Raw genomic sequence first — 13,770 nt, forward strand, 5'->3', positions numbered from 1 at the left:
CAGTTTTATTGTGATTTGAACATATTTTGGTTTGTGGATATTTAACTTTTCTAATTATGTTTTGATCAACTTCACTTTAACAAATGAGAGAACTCCATTCTTTCTATAACTGAGTGCTGTAACGTCATGAGGAGAATAAATATGTATTTATGAGTTTATAGTAAAATATATATATAGAGCTCTAATGTGAATATATATCAAAGTACTTTTGCAGGTGGCGAGAAAATAAAACTAAAGTCATTGAGTTCACTTTGCTGTTTGTTGTCAGAGGATGTTTTTGTGCAGCTGCTCCACTGTCTTCAGTCACTGTGTCTTCTCGAGCACAGAAGTAAACAGCAGAATCTTCTGCTCTCAGGCTCGTGACCTCGAGGTACTGAGTGCTGCTGGGCTCATCTTCAGTCATGATGAAACGGCTTTGAAAGGAGCTGCCATAGATAGCAGCGTTGCTGCCTGTGTCCATCCTCCCAATCCACTCCAGAGCATTCCCTGGCCTCTGTCGTATCCAGTGAATATCGTTGCTTGTCATTCTATAACCAGATATGATACATGACATCTTCACTGTCTCTCCAGGTCTTTTCACCTCAGAGGGAGACTGGTCCAGTTTGATCTCACTCCAAACTCCTGTAAGTAAAGACATTGTGATCCTCACACTTAAATATCACAGGTTAGATAACTATAAATGAGTGTCTTCAGTATGTTAAAGCAGAAGTTGTTCTTACCATGAATAGTAACTATGAAGAATAAACTCCAGGAAATCATGTTTTCCATTATGTTCTAAACACTGTAATCCAGTGCTTTCTGATCTGAATGTTTTTAAGATGTATCAAGTGTCCCGGTTGCTCTGTCATAAATGATATGAGAGCTGTATATGGTGTTATTTTAAGGAAGGAAGAGTTTGCATGGACCTCCCTCGTCAGGCTTCAAAAGAGAACATGGAAAGCAGATGTACTTAAACAAGTACACAAGTACACAAGTACACAAGAGCAAGAGCAAGGGACAGACAATATATACTTTTTCTGACAGTATATTGAACTGAGAATCATTATTAATATACGGTTGTTTGAGTAGAAATCAATATTTTTATTTTCTTGGACTCTAGTTTTGAAATCTTGAAAAAGCAAGTTTATTTTCAAATATAGTATTTTCTCACTATAACTACATACTTTTCAATAGATCCATATTTTTTATATCATAATATTTTTGTTTCGGCAATTATTATTACCGTTATCTTTGCATGAAACAGTAAATACTTGTTTATTGTCTTCTCCATGCATCTAAATGCAACTACACGGATACAAAACCTCATAATCTTCTAGTGAGGACAAATCTACCGACCAGCCACGACAGAAACACTGGTATTGTCTTCACCTGGTGAGTCTGTGTGTGTCATCATGGCAAGATGTGGTCCTGGAGACACCTACTGTAGCAGGAAGTACCACAGAGGGGGTTTTGAGTCCTTTGCCAGGTGTTCATATGTTTGTGGACAGATGTTGTCATCGCGATATCTTCACAACCGTGTGCGATGAAGTCACGAAACTTGTGTGTATCACGATCAAAATAAAGGCAGAGTTTGAAGATGGGTGTGGTCCAAGAAAGGGCGCCATAAGTGTGTGTGGGGGGGGGGGGGGGCGGCGTCACAGCTGCAATTATCAGAATGCGAGATGGTCTCTAGTTTCCTAAATACATTTAATTACCGGACAATTTCTCCATCAGGGAGTAACTAGCCACACACACTGCTTGATCATTTATTTATTTTACATTACATTACATTACAGTCATTTAGCAGACACTTTTATCCAAAGCGACTTACAATAAGTGCATTCAACATTGGTAATCAAGAGAACTACTAGTCACCAGAAGTCATAAGTACATTTCCTTTTCCAAACAAGCATCTAAGAGCATGAAGCAGAGCATAACTCAGAGTCAAAGTACAGTACAGAAACAAGAAAAACAGTAAGTGCTATAAGTAATACGAATACAATAAGTGCAACAAGCTAGTATGAATACAATAAGTGCTAAGTGGAAGGCTCAGGGTAGCACTTCCTGAAGAGGTGGGTTTTCAGCCTGCGCCGAAAGATGGGCAGCGACTCCGCTGTCCTGACGTCAGTGGGAAGTTCATTCCACCACTGTGGGGCCAGGACAGAAAACAGACGTGACCGGGTCGATCGGCCGCCAGGACCTCTGAGCGACGGGGCGACCAATCGCCCCGAGGCAGCAGAGCGAAGTGGTCGGGCGGGGGTGTAAGGCTTGACCATGGCCTGGAGATACGAAGGAGCTGTTCCTTTCACTGCCCTGTAGACTAGCACCAGAGTCTGGATGCAAGCTCTTACAGGTAGCCAGTGTAGAGAACGGAGAAAGGAAGTTGTGTGGGAGAACTTGGGGCGATTGAACACCAGGCGAGCTGCGGGTTTCTGGACAAGCTCCAGAGGTCTGATGGCCGACGCCGGGGCTCCGGCGAGTAGAGAGTTGCAGTAGTCCAGGCGGGAGATGACAAGAGCCTGGATGAGAACCTGCGCCGTCTCGTCAGTCAGGAAGGGACGAATCCTCCTGATGTTGTAGAGAAGGAATCTGCAGGAGCGTGTAACGGATGAAATGTTTGCCGAGAATGACAGTTGGTTATCCAGGGTCACACTCAGGTTCCTCGCAGTCCGAGTTGGCGTCACCACGGTATCATCAATGGTGATGGACAGGTCCCGGTGCGGGCAACCCTTCCCCAGGAGGAACAGTAGCTCAGTTTTGTCTAGGTTGAGCTTGAGGTGGTGTGTCGTCATCCACTTCGAGATGTCAGTCAAACACGCAGCGATGCGCGTCTCCACTTGGGGGTCACCGGGGGGAAATGACAAGACCAGCTGGGTGTCATCGGCATAACAATGGTAGGAGAAGTCATGCGAGCGAATAACAGAACCCAGAGATGTTGTGTAGAGCGAGAAGAGAAGGGGGCCCAGGACTGACCCTTGCAGAACCCCCGTAGTCAGCATGCATGGTTCCAACACAGCCCCCCTCCAGGTCACCTGGTAGGATCGACCCGTCAGGTAGGATGCAAACAGAGAGAGTGCAGAGCCTGAGACGCCCATCACCTCGAGGAATGAGAGGAGGATTTGATGGTTCACGGTGTCAAACGCCGCAGACAAGTCCAGGAGAATCAGGACAGAGGAGAGAGAGTTAGCTCTCGCAGTGTGAAGCGACTCTGTCACCGCAAGGAGGGCCGTCTCTGTCGAGTGACCCACTTTGAACCCGGACTGGTGGGGGTCCAAAAGGCTGTTTTGGTGGAGATAGGAAGACAGTTGGTTAAAGACAGCACGTTCAAGTGTTTTGGATAGAAAGGGTAGAAGAGAAACCGGTCTGAAGTTCTTGACATCAGACGGGTCAAGTGATGGTTTCTTCAGAAGGGGGGTGACTCTGGCGGTCTTGAAGGCCGTGGGAAAGCATCCTGAAACAAGAGATGTGTTGATGAGGTGGGTGAGGAAAGGAAGGAGTTCAGTCGCAATAGACTGAAGAAGAGGGGAAGGGATCGGGTCAAGGGAGCACGTGGTGGGGCGGTTAGATGTAACAAGGTTGAGGACCTCGTTAGGGGAGAGAGGAGCCAGAAAGGGTAAGATGGGGCGTGGAGATGGGAGGGAGAGCTGTGGGGGCAGGATTGGACAGGGAGAGAGGGGCTATTTAAATGCACTTTTACAATGTGTGTGAGTAAGTCACATGGTTGCTATTGTGCAGGTCTGTCGGTGATTTGTATCACTGTGGGGTAACGGACACAGTAATACACAACTGTGTCCTCAGGCTGCAGATTCTGTCCTTTTAGAGTCACTGTTCCAGCAGAAGTGTCTCTGTAGCTGAAATTTTGATTAAGGCCACTTGTTCCCCACTGATGTGAAATCCAGTCCAGCGGTTTTCCTTCACACTGTCTGATCCAACCTGTTGCATAGCTGTCATCAGTCAAAGAATAACCAGAGACCTGACAGCTGATGGTCAAAGACTGTCCAGGCTGCACAACCATTGAGTCTGGCTGGATGAGATCAAGACTGTTTACACCTGTGGAAACACAAATCAACATTATCTCCATCAGACATCTGACTATTCAGCACACACACACACACACACACACACACACACACACACACACACACACACACACACACACACACACACACACACACACACACATTTATTTATGAGGTAACACATGAGGAGGCTGATTTACTTAATGATGACAGTAAATCAACTGAATGAAATTCATTCAAATGAATCAAAACAAAGGTGAAACTTGAATCTCTGACAAACACCCTTTTAAGTTGTTGATGAAAACAAACTTTTTAGTAGTTTGACTAATAAACATCATCATGTAGTTTGCTACAGACAACTGACTCATCCACTAATGCAGCTATGATTCATATAATAATTGTGTGGGATTTTTTTTGGAAATAATGACATCATGGAAGAAAAACTGACATCTTAAGGATTCATTGGTAGTTAGATCACAAGCTTTTACAATCAAGTTTAGAGATGTATTTATTAACAGTGATCTGGTGTTGAAATCATTAGTGGTGTGAGGGCTCCTCCTCTGGTGGCTTCATGTTACAAGTGTTCAGACACTGAGAGGTTTTTGTTCAGGTCTACTGATGGTTTGTGTTATTGTGGCTCTCTGGCACAGTAATACACAGCAGTGTCTTCAGGCTGCACATTCTGTCCAGTTAGAGTCACTGTTTTGCTGGAAGTGTCTAAGTCGATACTGAACTTGTTCTTCAGTGAATCTTTGTAGTATGAATCTCCAGTGTATTTCATTCCAATCCACTCCAGTCCTTTCCCTGCAGGCTGTCTGATCCAAGCTGTGTAGTAGCTGCTAAGAGCATAAGAGACCTGACAGGTGATGGTCAGACGTTGACCTGGCTGCACAGTCACAGAGGCTGGCTGTGTCAACTGTTCACACTTCACACCTGTTAAAAAAAGGAAATGTTTTGTAACAAAATATTGAAGCAGAATTGTTGATTTTGAGAAATCCAGAGAGACTCACATCCAGCTGCCAACAGCAGCAGCAGAGCTACAGACAACATGGTTTATGTTGAAACTGAAGAGATATGAACTTCACTAACAGCCTGATGTGATGTTTTTATAGCCAAGTAACAAGGGAGCTCACTGAGTTTGCATATAATCAAACATGTGAAGCATCATCACTGGTCTAACTGCAGCCAATAGAAGAGTCTGTTCAGTGTTATTATATCTGCAGAGTGAAACTATAGTTTTCATGCCTGAAAATCATCTCTGCTTTACATTTTACATTATTATATTTTATTTAATTTTGAAAATGTTCCTGTATTTACAGAATAAAACAACCGTTAACTTTGCTTTTAATTATCAATGCCTATTAGCCAGAGCTAATTAATGCTTTAATTACAATAAGGTTGTCTTATAATTGTTGTTAATCATGATAAACTGTCCTAACACTCTTTGACATGTGTTTTCAAAGCCCTGACTCATGCTTCATGCTTCTCATACAGAGATGAGTGTTGAGTGATCATATTCTCCACATCAATCCCTCCTTGAAGAAGATATTGACACTAGTGAGATCCAAAGAACAAAGAAGGACTGATCATCTCAGGTGTACTTGATTCATTTTAGAGTCAAGTTTAGAAGCCCATCAGAGTCTGGTGTCTTTGAGGAAAACATTATTCCTCCATTTTCTTTCAGATAATCAACTTTTTAAAAAGTATCTTTTTTTTCGATTCGGCTGAAGTTGCGATTTAACTGAATAAATATCTAAACGTTTCTGTAAAAGTCTTTTTTTTTCTCCTTTTTTCATGTTTGTAATTTCAGGATTTTGTGATGTATTCAGAAAAAAAGTGTACAAACTGCAAATCACTTGGAAGCTTTGTATTTTTCTGACCAAAATGTAATTTTCTTGCTTGAACTTCTTGCATCCTCATTAAGACACATTAAGAGACCCAGTCTCACCACACTTATACACAGAATTTCATCATTTTTATTTATTACAAAATAGAGACACTGAGACAACTGAATGTTCCCAGAATAGAGGAAGTAGTTTTTGAACGACTCTCCTATTATTGTCTCTCACTGTGTCTCTTCTGGCGCAGTAATACACTGCTGTGTCTTCGGTCTTCAGACTGTTCATCTGTAGATAGAGTTTACTGCTGGAGTCATCTCTGGAGATGGTGAATCTACTCTGGACTGACTGGGAGTAATAGATATGAGAACTACCAGTGCTGTGATAAGCGATCCACTCCAGTCCTTTTCCAGGAGCCTGTCTTATCCAGCTCATATAGGAGCTGCTGAATGTGAATCCAGATGTTGTACAAGTCAGTCTGTGTGATTCTCCAGGCCTTTTAACCACTGGTTCAGATTCTGTCAGAGTCTGACCATCAACACCTGTCAAGAGAATAGAAAATGTGAAATAAGGTGGTGACACAAAGAAAAGCCATCAAAGACAAAGATCAGTGACTATCTTCACCTGTCCAGCAGATAGTTAAGAGCAGCAGTCCTGTCCTATAGTCCATCATGTTACACTGTGTGTCCACTGTCCTCTGTCCTCCTCTCTGCAGTCACATAAGTAGAGCTGGAAGACGTCTGAGTTTTGCATTGACTCCTCCTCACAGTGAGGAACTGGATTTGACTTGAATCAGTAACAGTTTGGTGAATCTGAAGAATGAATGTTTACTGAGTCCTTTTAGCATCTTTCAGTATAATTTGTGTAAAAGGTTGACAAACACAAAATGACAGTTTGTTGTCTTTCATTATTTAGCACAGTCTGCATCACATGAAGACAGAACAATCAGTTTTACAATATCCCTAAAGTGAGAATTGTATTTATATTTGAATAATTACCAAATATTAACAAATGTTGCTCTTTATGTTATACTGATGATTTTTTCATAAAGTGTTCACGAGTCATACCTTTCATAATTTGTTGAGATTATTAATTAAGCTTTATTAAACATTTAATTACTTCAGTGCATTGATACCACAGATACCATTGATGTTTTTCAGTGAGTACAAATACATTTATTAATTGTTTTTCATTTCTTGTTTGATAATTAACTTTTGAAAATGCAGTTTTTAGTAATGTTATCACATAAATATTGTGAGTCACACACAGAAGACACTTTTAGGAAAATGTCTTCACCGTATATTAAATATTATAAATATTATTGTATTTTATAATACATGTTATATTCCCTTTACTTTTTTGTTGCTCAAACATATTTTCTCTTTACTGTGACAGTGATCTGGTGTTGAAATCATTAGTGGTGTGAGGGCTCCTCCTCTGGTGGCTTCATGTTACAAGTGTTCAGACACTGAGAGGTTTTTGTTCAGGTCTACTGATGGTTTTGTGTTATTGTGGCTCTTCTGGCACAGTAATACACAGCAGTGTCTTCAGGCTGCACATTCTGTCCAGTTAGAGTCACTGTTTTGCTGGAAGAGTCGAAGCTGATACTGAACTTGTTCTTCAGTGAATCTTTGTAGTATGTGTTGTGGCCAACATGGGCATCTCCAATCCATTCCAGTCCTTTCCCTGCAGGCTGTCTGATCCAAGCTGTGCGGTAGCTGCTAAGAGCATAAGAGACCTGACAGGTGATGGTCAGACGTTGACCTGGCTGCACAGTCACAGAGGCTGGCTGTGTCAACTGTTCACACTTCACACCTGTGGAGGAAAAGATTGAATATTGTATTAATGTAATGACAGTGATCAGTCATTGTACTGTGATGTTGTTGTCTCTGCCTCAGTGAGACTCACAGGATCCAGCAGCCAGCAGCAGCAGCAGAGCGACAGAGAACATGTTGGAATTGAGGTTGATCTGATGGGAGCTTCTCCTCTTCTGCTGCAACTGACTCAATGACATCAAGCCTTTAAAGCAGACTGTGAGGAAGTTTGCTTTGCATAGAGAAGGACACTGACAGGCTGTAAAAGAGGGATGAACTCTTCTGTCACTAATAGTCAAAGCTTGGAATAGTGTCATAAACATGTTGACACATGACAGAAAATGTATTTATTATTTAAAACAATAACTTAAAGTGAATTCTTTTATTTCTACACAAAACTTCTAACACAAGTCAGGCATGTCAAACTAACCGATGTACATTTACACTCAGATCAACAGAATATTTAATGTCTGCTTCAAATACATATGGAAGAGCTGCAATAAAACCTGTGTGAATGAAGCCGTTTTATTGAGACTATGTTCCGCTAAAGTGTGTTGATGATGTTGAACTGAAGTTCAGAATGTGCAGAAAAGAAAGCAAAGTTGAGACTTTGTTGACATGTCAAGTTTTTGCGTTGCTCCTTCCTGTGTCTGTTCCTGTTATTGTGGCTCTATTGTATCTTTGACAGAGAGCTTAAGTTTGAGGTTTATTTCTTGATTCTGAATTCTGTTCTGGAATGAACACATACAGTCTTCCTGATACTCAAAGATACTCAAACAAAAGAAAAAGATTAGAAAGATCAGAAATAAAGACACAGGTTTACTCCTGCCAATATGCAGATTAGGTCATTTTTATTTATATTCACATAACTTTATTTTATAAAACTGTCATTATTCTCTCCACATCTTATATTATACCCTCCTAAAGATGAAAAAACGTTCTAAATGAAGTATTCATCTCCATATATGATTCCTTTAGTTGTTAACAATAAAGTAAAATGCTGTCATCTTTCCACTTCTCCTCCACTTTATGGATCACTGCTGTCTTTAGTCAGAAATGCTTTTCATGAAGCAGTTGAGTACAATATGTGATGAAAATAGTCAAATGTTTTACTTTTGTTTTGCTGTCTTTGGCCCTTTTATGAACAAGTTATCTGTATTCTGTTTTTTGCGTTTAATATTTATTAATAATTTTCAGGAAATGTTTGTAGAAATGTGTGTAATTCAAGGATATATGTAAAGTTAACCAAATCATGTAAAAATGATATATACAGAAATTAAGTATATGATATAAATACTATAATAATCTAACTAATCTTTCTCTATACCGTCCAAATAACAGTGAGTATTATTGTAGGATTTTGTACAGCTGCTCAACCAGCTCCAGTCACTGTGAGTCTCTAGCACAATAATAAACAGCAGAATCTTCAGTCTTCAGACTGTTCATCTGCAGATACACCTGCTGTCTGCTGTTGTCTCTGGAGATGGTAAACCGGCCTTGAACTGACTGAGAGTAGGATTTGGAGCTCCCGCTACCATCATCAATCCAGGCACCCCACTCCAGTCCTTTTCCAGGAGCCTGTCTGACTCAGTTCATTTCATAGCTGCTGAATGTGAATCCAGAGGCTGTACAGATCAACCTGTGAGATTCTCCAGGCCTTTTAATCACTGGTTCAGATTCTGTCAGAGTCTGACCATCAACACCTGTCAAGAGAATAGAAAGAAGTGAAATGAGCTGTTAACACAAATATAATAAATGTAAAACTAAGTGTAAATCTTTACCTGCCCAGCAGATAGTGAAGAGCAGCAGTCCTGTCCTATAGTCCATCATGTTACACTGTGTGTCCACTGTCCTCTGTCCTCCTCTCTGCAGTCACATAAGTAGAGCTGGAAGACGTCTGAGTTTTGCATTGACTCCTCCTCACAGGGAGCATAGAACTAGAATGCACTTGGCTCTCAGTTTATTGTTTGGTGGAAGTGTAGAATCAGTTTCCTCCAAGTCAGTTGATTTTAAGTTTGTCTGACATATTTTAATTCAATTTGCGTTAAAGGAACCGTGTGTAACATTTAGGGGGATTATTTGGCAGAAATGGAATTTAATATTCATAACTATGTTTTCTTTAGTTGATATTGAGTGAGCTGCGGTGGAGACGCTGAAGTGAACCAGGGGAAGTGAAGATTACTCGAGTTGACGACTACTTTGCTTGTTACTGTTGTTGCTGTTGTAACAGTGCTTACAACTTTATTGCTTACTGCAATAAAGTACAAAGCCAAAACTTTATCAATACATACAATACCAATGTGAAACGTGTTTCAGTCGGCTCTGTCTGCACATAAACGCAGCATGATCGGCCCAATGCATTTAAAAAATATAAAAATATATCTGATGTCTGTGTTCTTCATTATTGATTATTATCATTTATGAACTTCACTCAGAAATGTGTGTTTTATTGACATTTTAGATTTGCTTCCAGTGAGAGATTAATGACTTTATGAAGTGACTTTGCTGTTGTAAAGATAACTGTTGCTGCTTTAGAAACAATAATTTGTTATATCTAAATAATGAATACATTCTTATCCTGTTCTGAATTTATTTGTTTTTAAAATGTTATGTGTGTTTTTAAAGGCAATTATTTAGTCATTAAGAAGAACAGAGTATTGATAAGAGTAGCTCCTTACCAGAGGGCCACCGTAGTTCTTGTCGTCATGTTTTATCATACACCAATGTTTAGAACATATTGTGGATCGTGGACTTTTCTCATTATTTTTTGATTCACACAAGCTCGCTCTGTGATCAACTATTTTTCAATATTTTTGTCTTTTCAAACTGATTTTGTATAATTTATGGTTTGTACTTGTGTATTCATATTTGAGATAGTGAGCTACAACTTGTATCACATGAATCACATGAAGCTGCAGTCACTACTGATCCAGCTATAACAATTTTATATTTGTTGGATATTTTTTTATTCATACTTTTATTAGATATTGTTTATGGTTGATGCTGGCCTTGATCATGATTTTATTAAAAACAACAGATACAAAAAATAGAAGTATTGCTTAGTATATTAGCACAGTAAGAATTAGTATTGTAGGATTTTGTACAGCTGCTCAACCAGCTCCAGTCACTGTGGGTCTCTCGAGCACAATAATAAACAGCAGAATCTTCCGTCTTCAGACTGTTCATCTGCAGATACAGCTGCTGTCTGCTGTTGTCTCTGGAGATGGTAAACCGGCCTTGAACTGACTGAGAGTAGTAGATATAAGCACTATCACTGCTGATATAAGCGATCCACTCCAGTCCTTTTCCAGGAGCCTGTCTGACCCAGTGCATACGGTAGTCACTGAATGTGAATCCAGATGTTGTACAAGTCAGTCTGTGTGATTCTCCAGGCCTTTTAATCACTGGTTCAGATTCTGTCAGAGTCTGACCATCAACACCTGTCAAGAGAATAGAAAATGTGAAATAAGGTGGTGCCACAAAGAAAAGCCATCAAAGACAAAGATCAGTGACTATCTTCACCTGCCCAGCAGATAGTGAAGAGCAGCAGTCCTGTCCTATAGTCCATCATGTTACACTGTGTGTCCACTGTCCTCTGTCCTCCTCTCTGCAGTCACATAAGTAGAGCTGGAAGACGTCTGAGTTTTGCATTGACTCCTCCTCACAGGAAGGACACAGCTGGATCAGACTTGAATCTTTTCCTGTAATTTGTGAATAAATATTAGTTGTAATGTGTTGATAAAAGTCACAATCAAGTAACTAAAGAGCAACATTTAATAGTAATATAAATATAAATTTGTTCTGAGTTTGTCACAGTATGTTTCAGTCAAATTTAAATGATCAACAAATCGGCAAGTATTCAAAAAAAGATTTGTTTTAATTTAAATGGTGAAAAACAGTTTAACTGTCTGACTCCACAATTGGATACTATAGTTAAATCTTTTCTCATGTTTTAAGCTGTTATTTTAACATGAATAATGTGTTTAGAAACAGATTTCAGATTGTACTTTACCCTGACATATGTACTGTAGATCCACTGTTTATACTGATCAATGGTTGGATCATTAGATTAGGTCAAAAAAGTAACTTGGGTTTGATTTGGACAAATATACAATCATCAGTAGTTGTCTTGTAGTGTTTATGTCAGTTGACATATCGTGGTTCTTTGCAGCGCTTCCGCCACCTATGTAAAAAAAACAAAACAAGAAAAACAAACGATGACATTCTGCTCTAGCTACCATCATATTTCAGATCTCCTAACTCTTTGTAAAAATGTGTTCTTTAAATATTTTGTAAAGCTTCTCTGGTGACTTTAAACAGTTTGTATGTCTGGCACAGTAATACACAGCAGTGTCTTCAGGTTTCACCTTTTGTCCGTTTAGAGTCACTGTTGCTGTTCACACTTCACACCTGTGGAGGAAAACCTTTTGAATATTGAAACAGTTTATTAACAGTGAACAGCTGTGAGTCAATTATATTCTGATCCGATATTTTCAAGCTAGCTGTCTCATCAAATATTGTTTCAGCTTGTTTCTCTTAATCTCCTTTCAAACTTGTTTCATGAAATTCATGGTTTGTATACTTGTGAATATTAAATTGGCAATTGTGTATTATATAAAGCATTAACAATTGAAATAACTCTGTCATTAACTGTATTGTAAGTGATGAAACATCATTAAAATATATATAGATAAATGTGGATGGATTAAAGTACTTTTGCAGGTGGTGAGAAAACCCAGATTTCATTAAGATCACTTTGCTGTTTGTTGGAAACTGGTCCAGTTTGATCTCACTCCAAACTCCTGTCAGTAAGAACATTGTGATCATCATCCTTCACACTTATATATCTCAGGGTGGACATTTACAGAAGCAGTGAAGCAGATTTTTAATAACTCCCAATAATTAACTTCTTACATGGCATAGTAAACTTAACATAATAATGTTTAAGTCTCATCATCTTATGATGAGACTTAAACATGAATTTGTATTAAGTCATCAGAGTGATGGCTTTATTACAAGAAAAGAAAAGGTGGAATTTGAATCTCAGACATTTCAAATTGTTAATGAACACAAACATTTCTGTAGTTTGACTAATCAACTGCCACTAATGCAGTTATGATTCAGATGATAACTGCTTGTTGTTTTTTGTTGTTTGTTTTTTTAAATAATGCTGTAATGTAAGAGAAACTGACTTTCTGAGGATTCATTTCTGCTGTAGTTGGATCACAAGCTTTTAAAACTGAGCTGTGAGCTGATTTGATTCCATCGATGTCCTACTCTCCTTACTGTCATCTGACTCCATGTCTTCTACTGTCACCTGTAGGTACTTGTGAAAACATATTGTTGAGGTTTTTGTAAAGCCTCTCTGCTTCCTTTAACCAGTGTGCATCTTTGGCACAGTAATACACAGCAGAGTCCTCTGGCTTCAAATTGGACACTCTCAGATGCACCATGCTGTTGCTGTCATCTCTACTGATTTCTACACGGCCTTGCACACTGCTGGCATAAGTGTTTCTACTAGCACTAGAAAAGCCAACCCCTATCCATTCCAGAGCTTTTCCTGCAGGTTGTCTTATCCAGCTCATAGCACAGCAGCTAAATGTGAAGCCAGATCCCCTGCAGGAGAGACTGAGAGTCTCCCCGGGCTGTTTCACTACTGAACTGGAAGGGATGGACTCCATCTTCTGACCTGTGCAACCTGATGAGATGAAAGGAGAGAAGAACCACAGAAGAAAGTCAGACAGTCATCAGGGAAGTTTTCTGCTCCACCATTATTGGGTGTTGTCTGATAAAAGATGAAACAGGAGAACTCACAGGGCAGAGAGAGAGCCAGCAGCAGAAGAGTGAGAGTGTTCTTCATCCTCAGGCTGGAGATGTGACCTCTGATGCTCCACACAAAGTACAAGAGCAGTCAGCAGGACTGAAGTACTCTGCACCCACTGAAGATTTGCATCAGGGTATCATGAGGAGGAGTGGCTCCTGAACCGGCACTCTGTTGTAGTTTAATTTAGTTGAATCATTTATATTCCTTTTTTTTGCCGCTTGTCCTTCTATGTGGAATACAATATCACAGCCAGAGACATGAGCACTTTCTGTTTTTTTGTAGAGTTTTATCATAAA

General features: G+C 39.7%; 2 gene segments (V, D, J or C); both read right to left on the reverse strand.

Annotated features, from left to right (window-relative positions):
- Positions 1-7,325: 7,325 nt before the first annotated feature.
- Positions 7,326-7,850, reverse strand: LOC137885558 (Ig heavy chain V region 5A-like). The segment is given in 2 exon segments: positions 7,326-7,651; positions 7,745-7,850. Coding segments are annotated over 2 exon segments (432 nt in total).
- A 1,186-nt stretch (positions 7,851-9,036) lies between these two features.
- Positions 9,037-11,221, reverse strand: LOC137885559 (Ig heavy chain V region 6.96-like). The segment is given in 4 exon segments: positions 9,037-9,215; positions 9,345-9,353; positions 10,755-11,090; positions 11,173-11,221. Coding segments are annotated over 4 exon segments (573 nt in total).
- Between the last annotated feature and the right edge of the window lie 2,549 nt (positions 11,222-13,770).

The sequence above is a fragment of the Cebidichthys violaceus genome, unplaced genomic scaffold (genome assembly GCF_023349555.1).
Source record: "Cebidichthys violaceus isolate CVI_PGR_0920_01 unplaced genomic scaffold, fCebVio1.0.p SCAF_40, whole genome shotgun sequence".
Taxonomy (NCBI): domain Eukaryota; kingdom Metazoa; phylum Chordata; class Actinopteri; order Perciformes; family Stichaeidae; genus Cebidichthys; species Cebidichthys violaceus.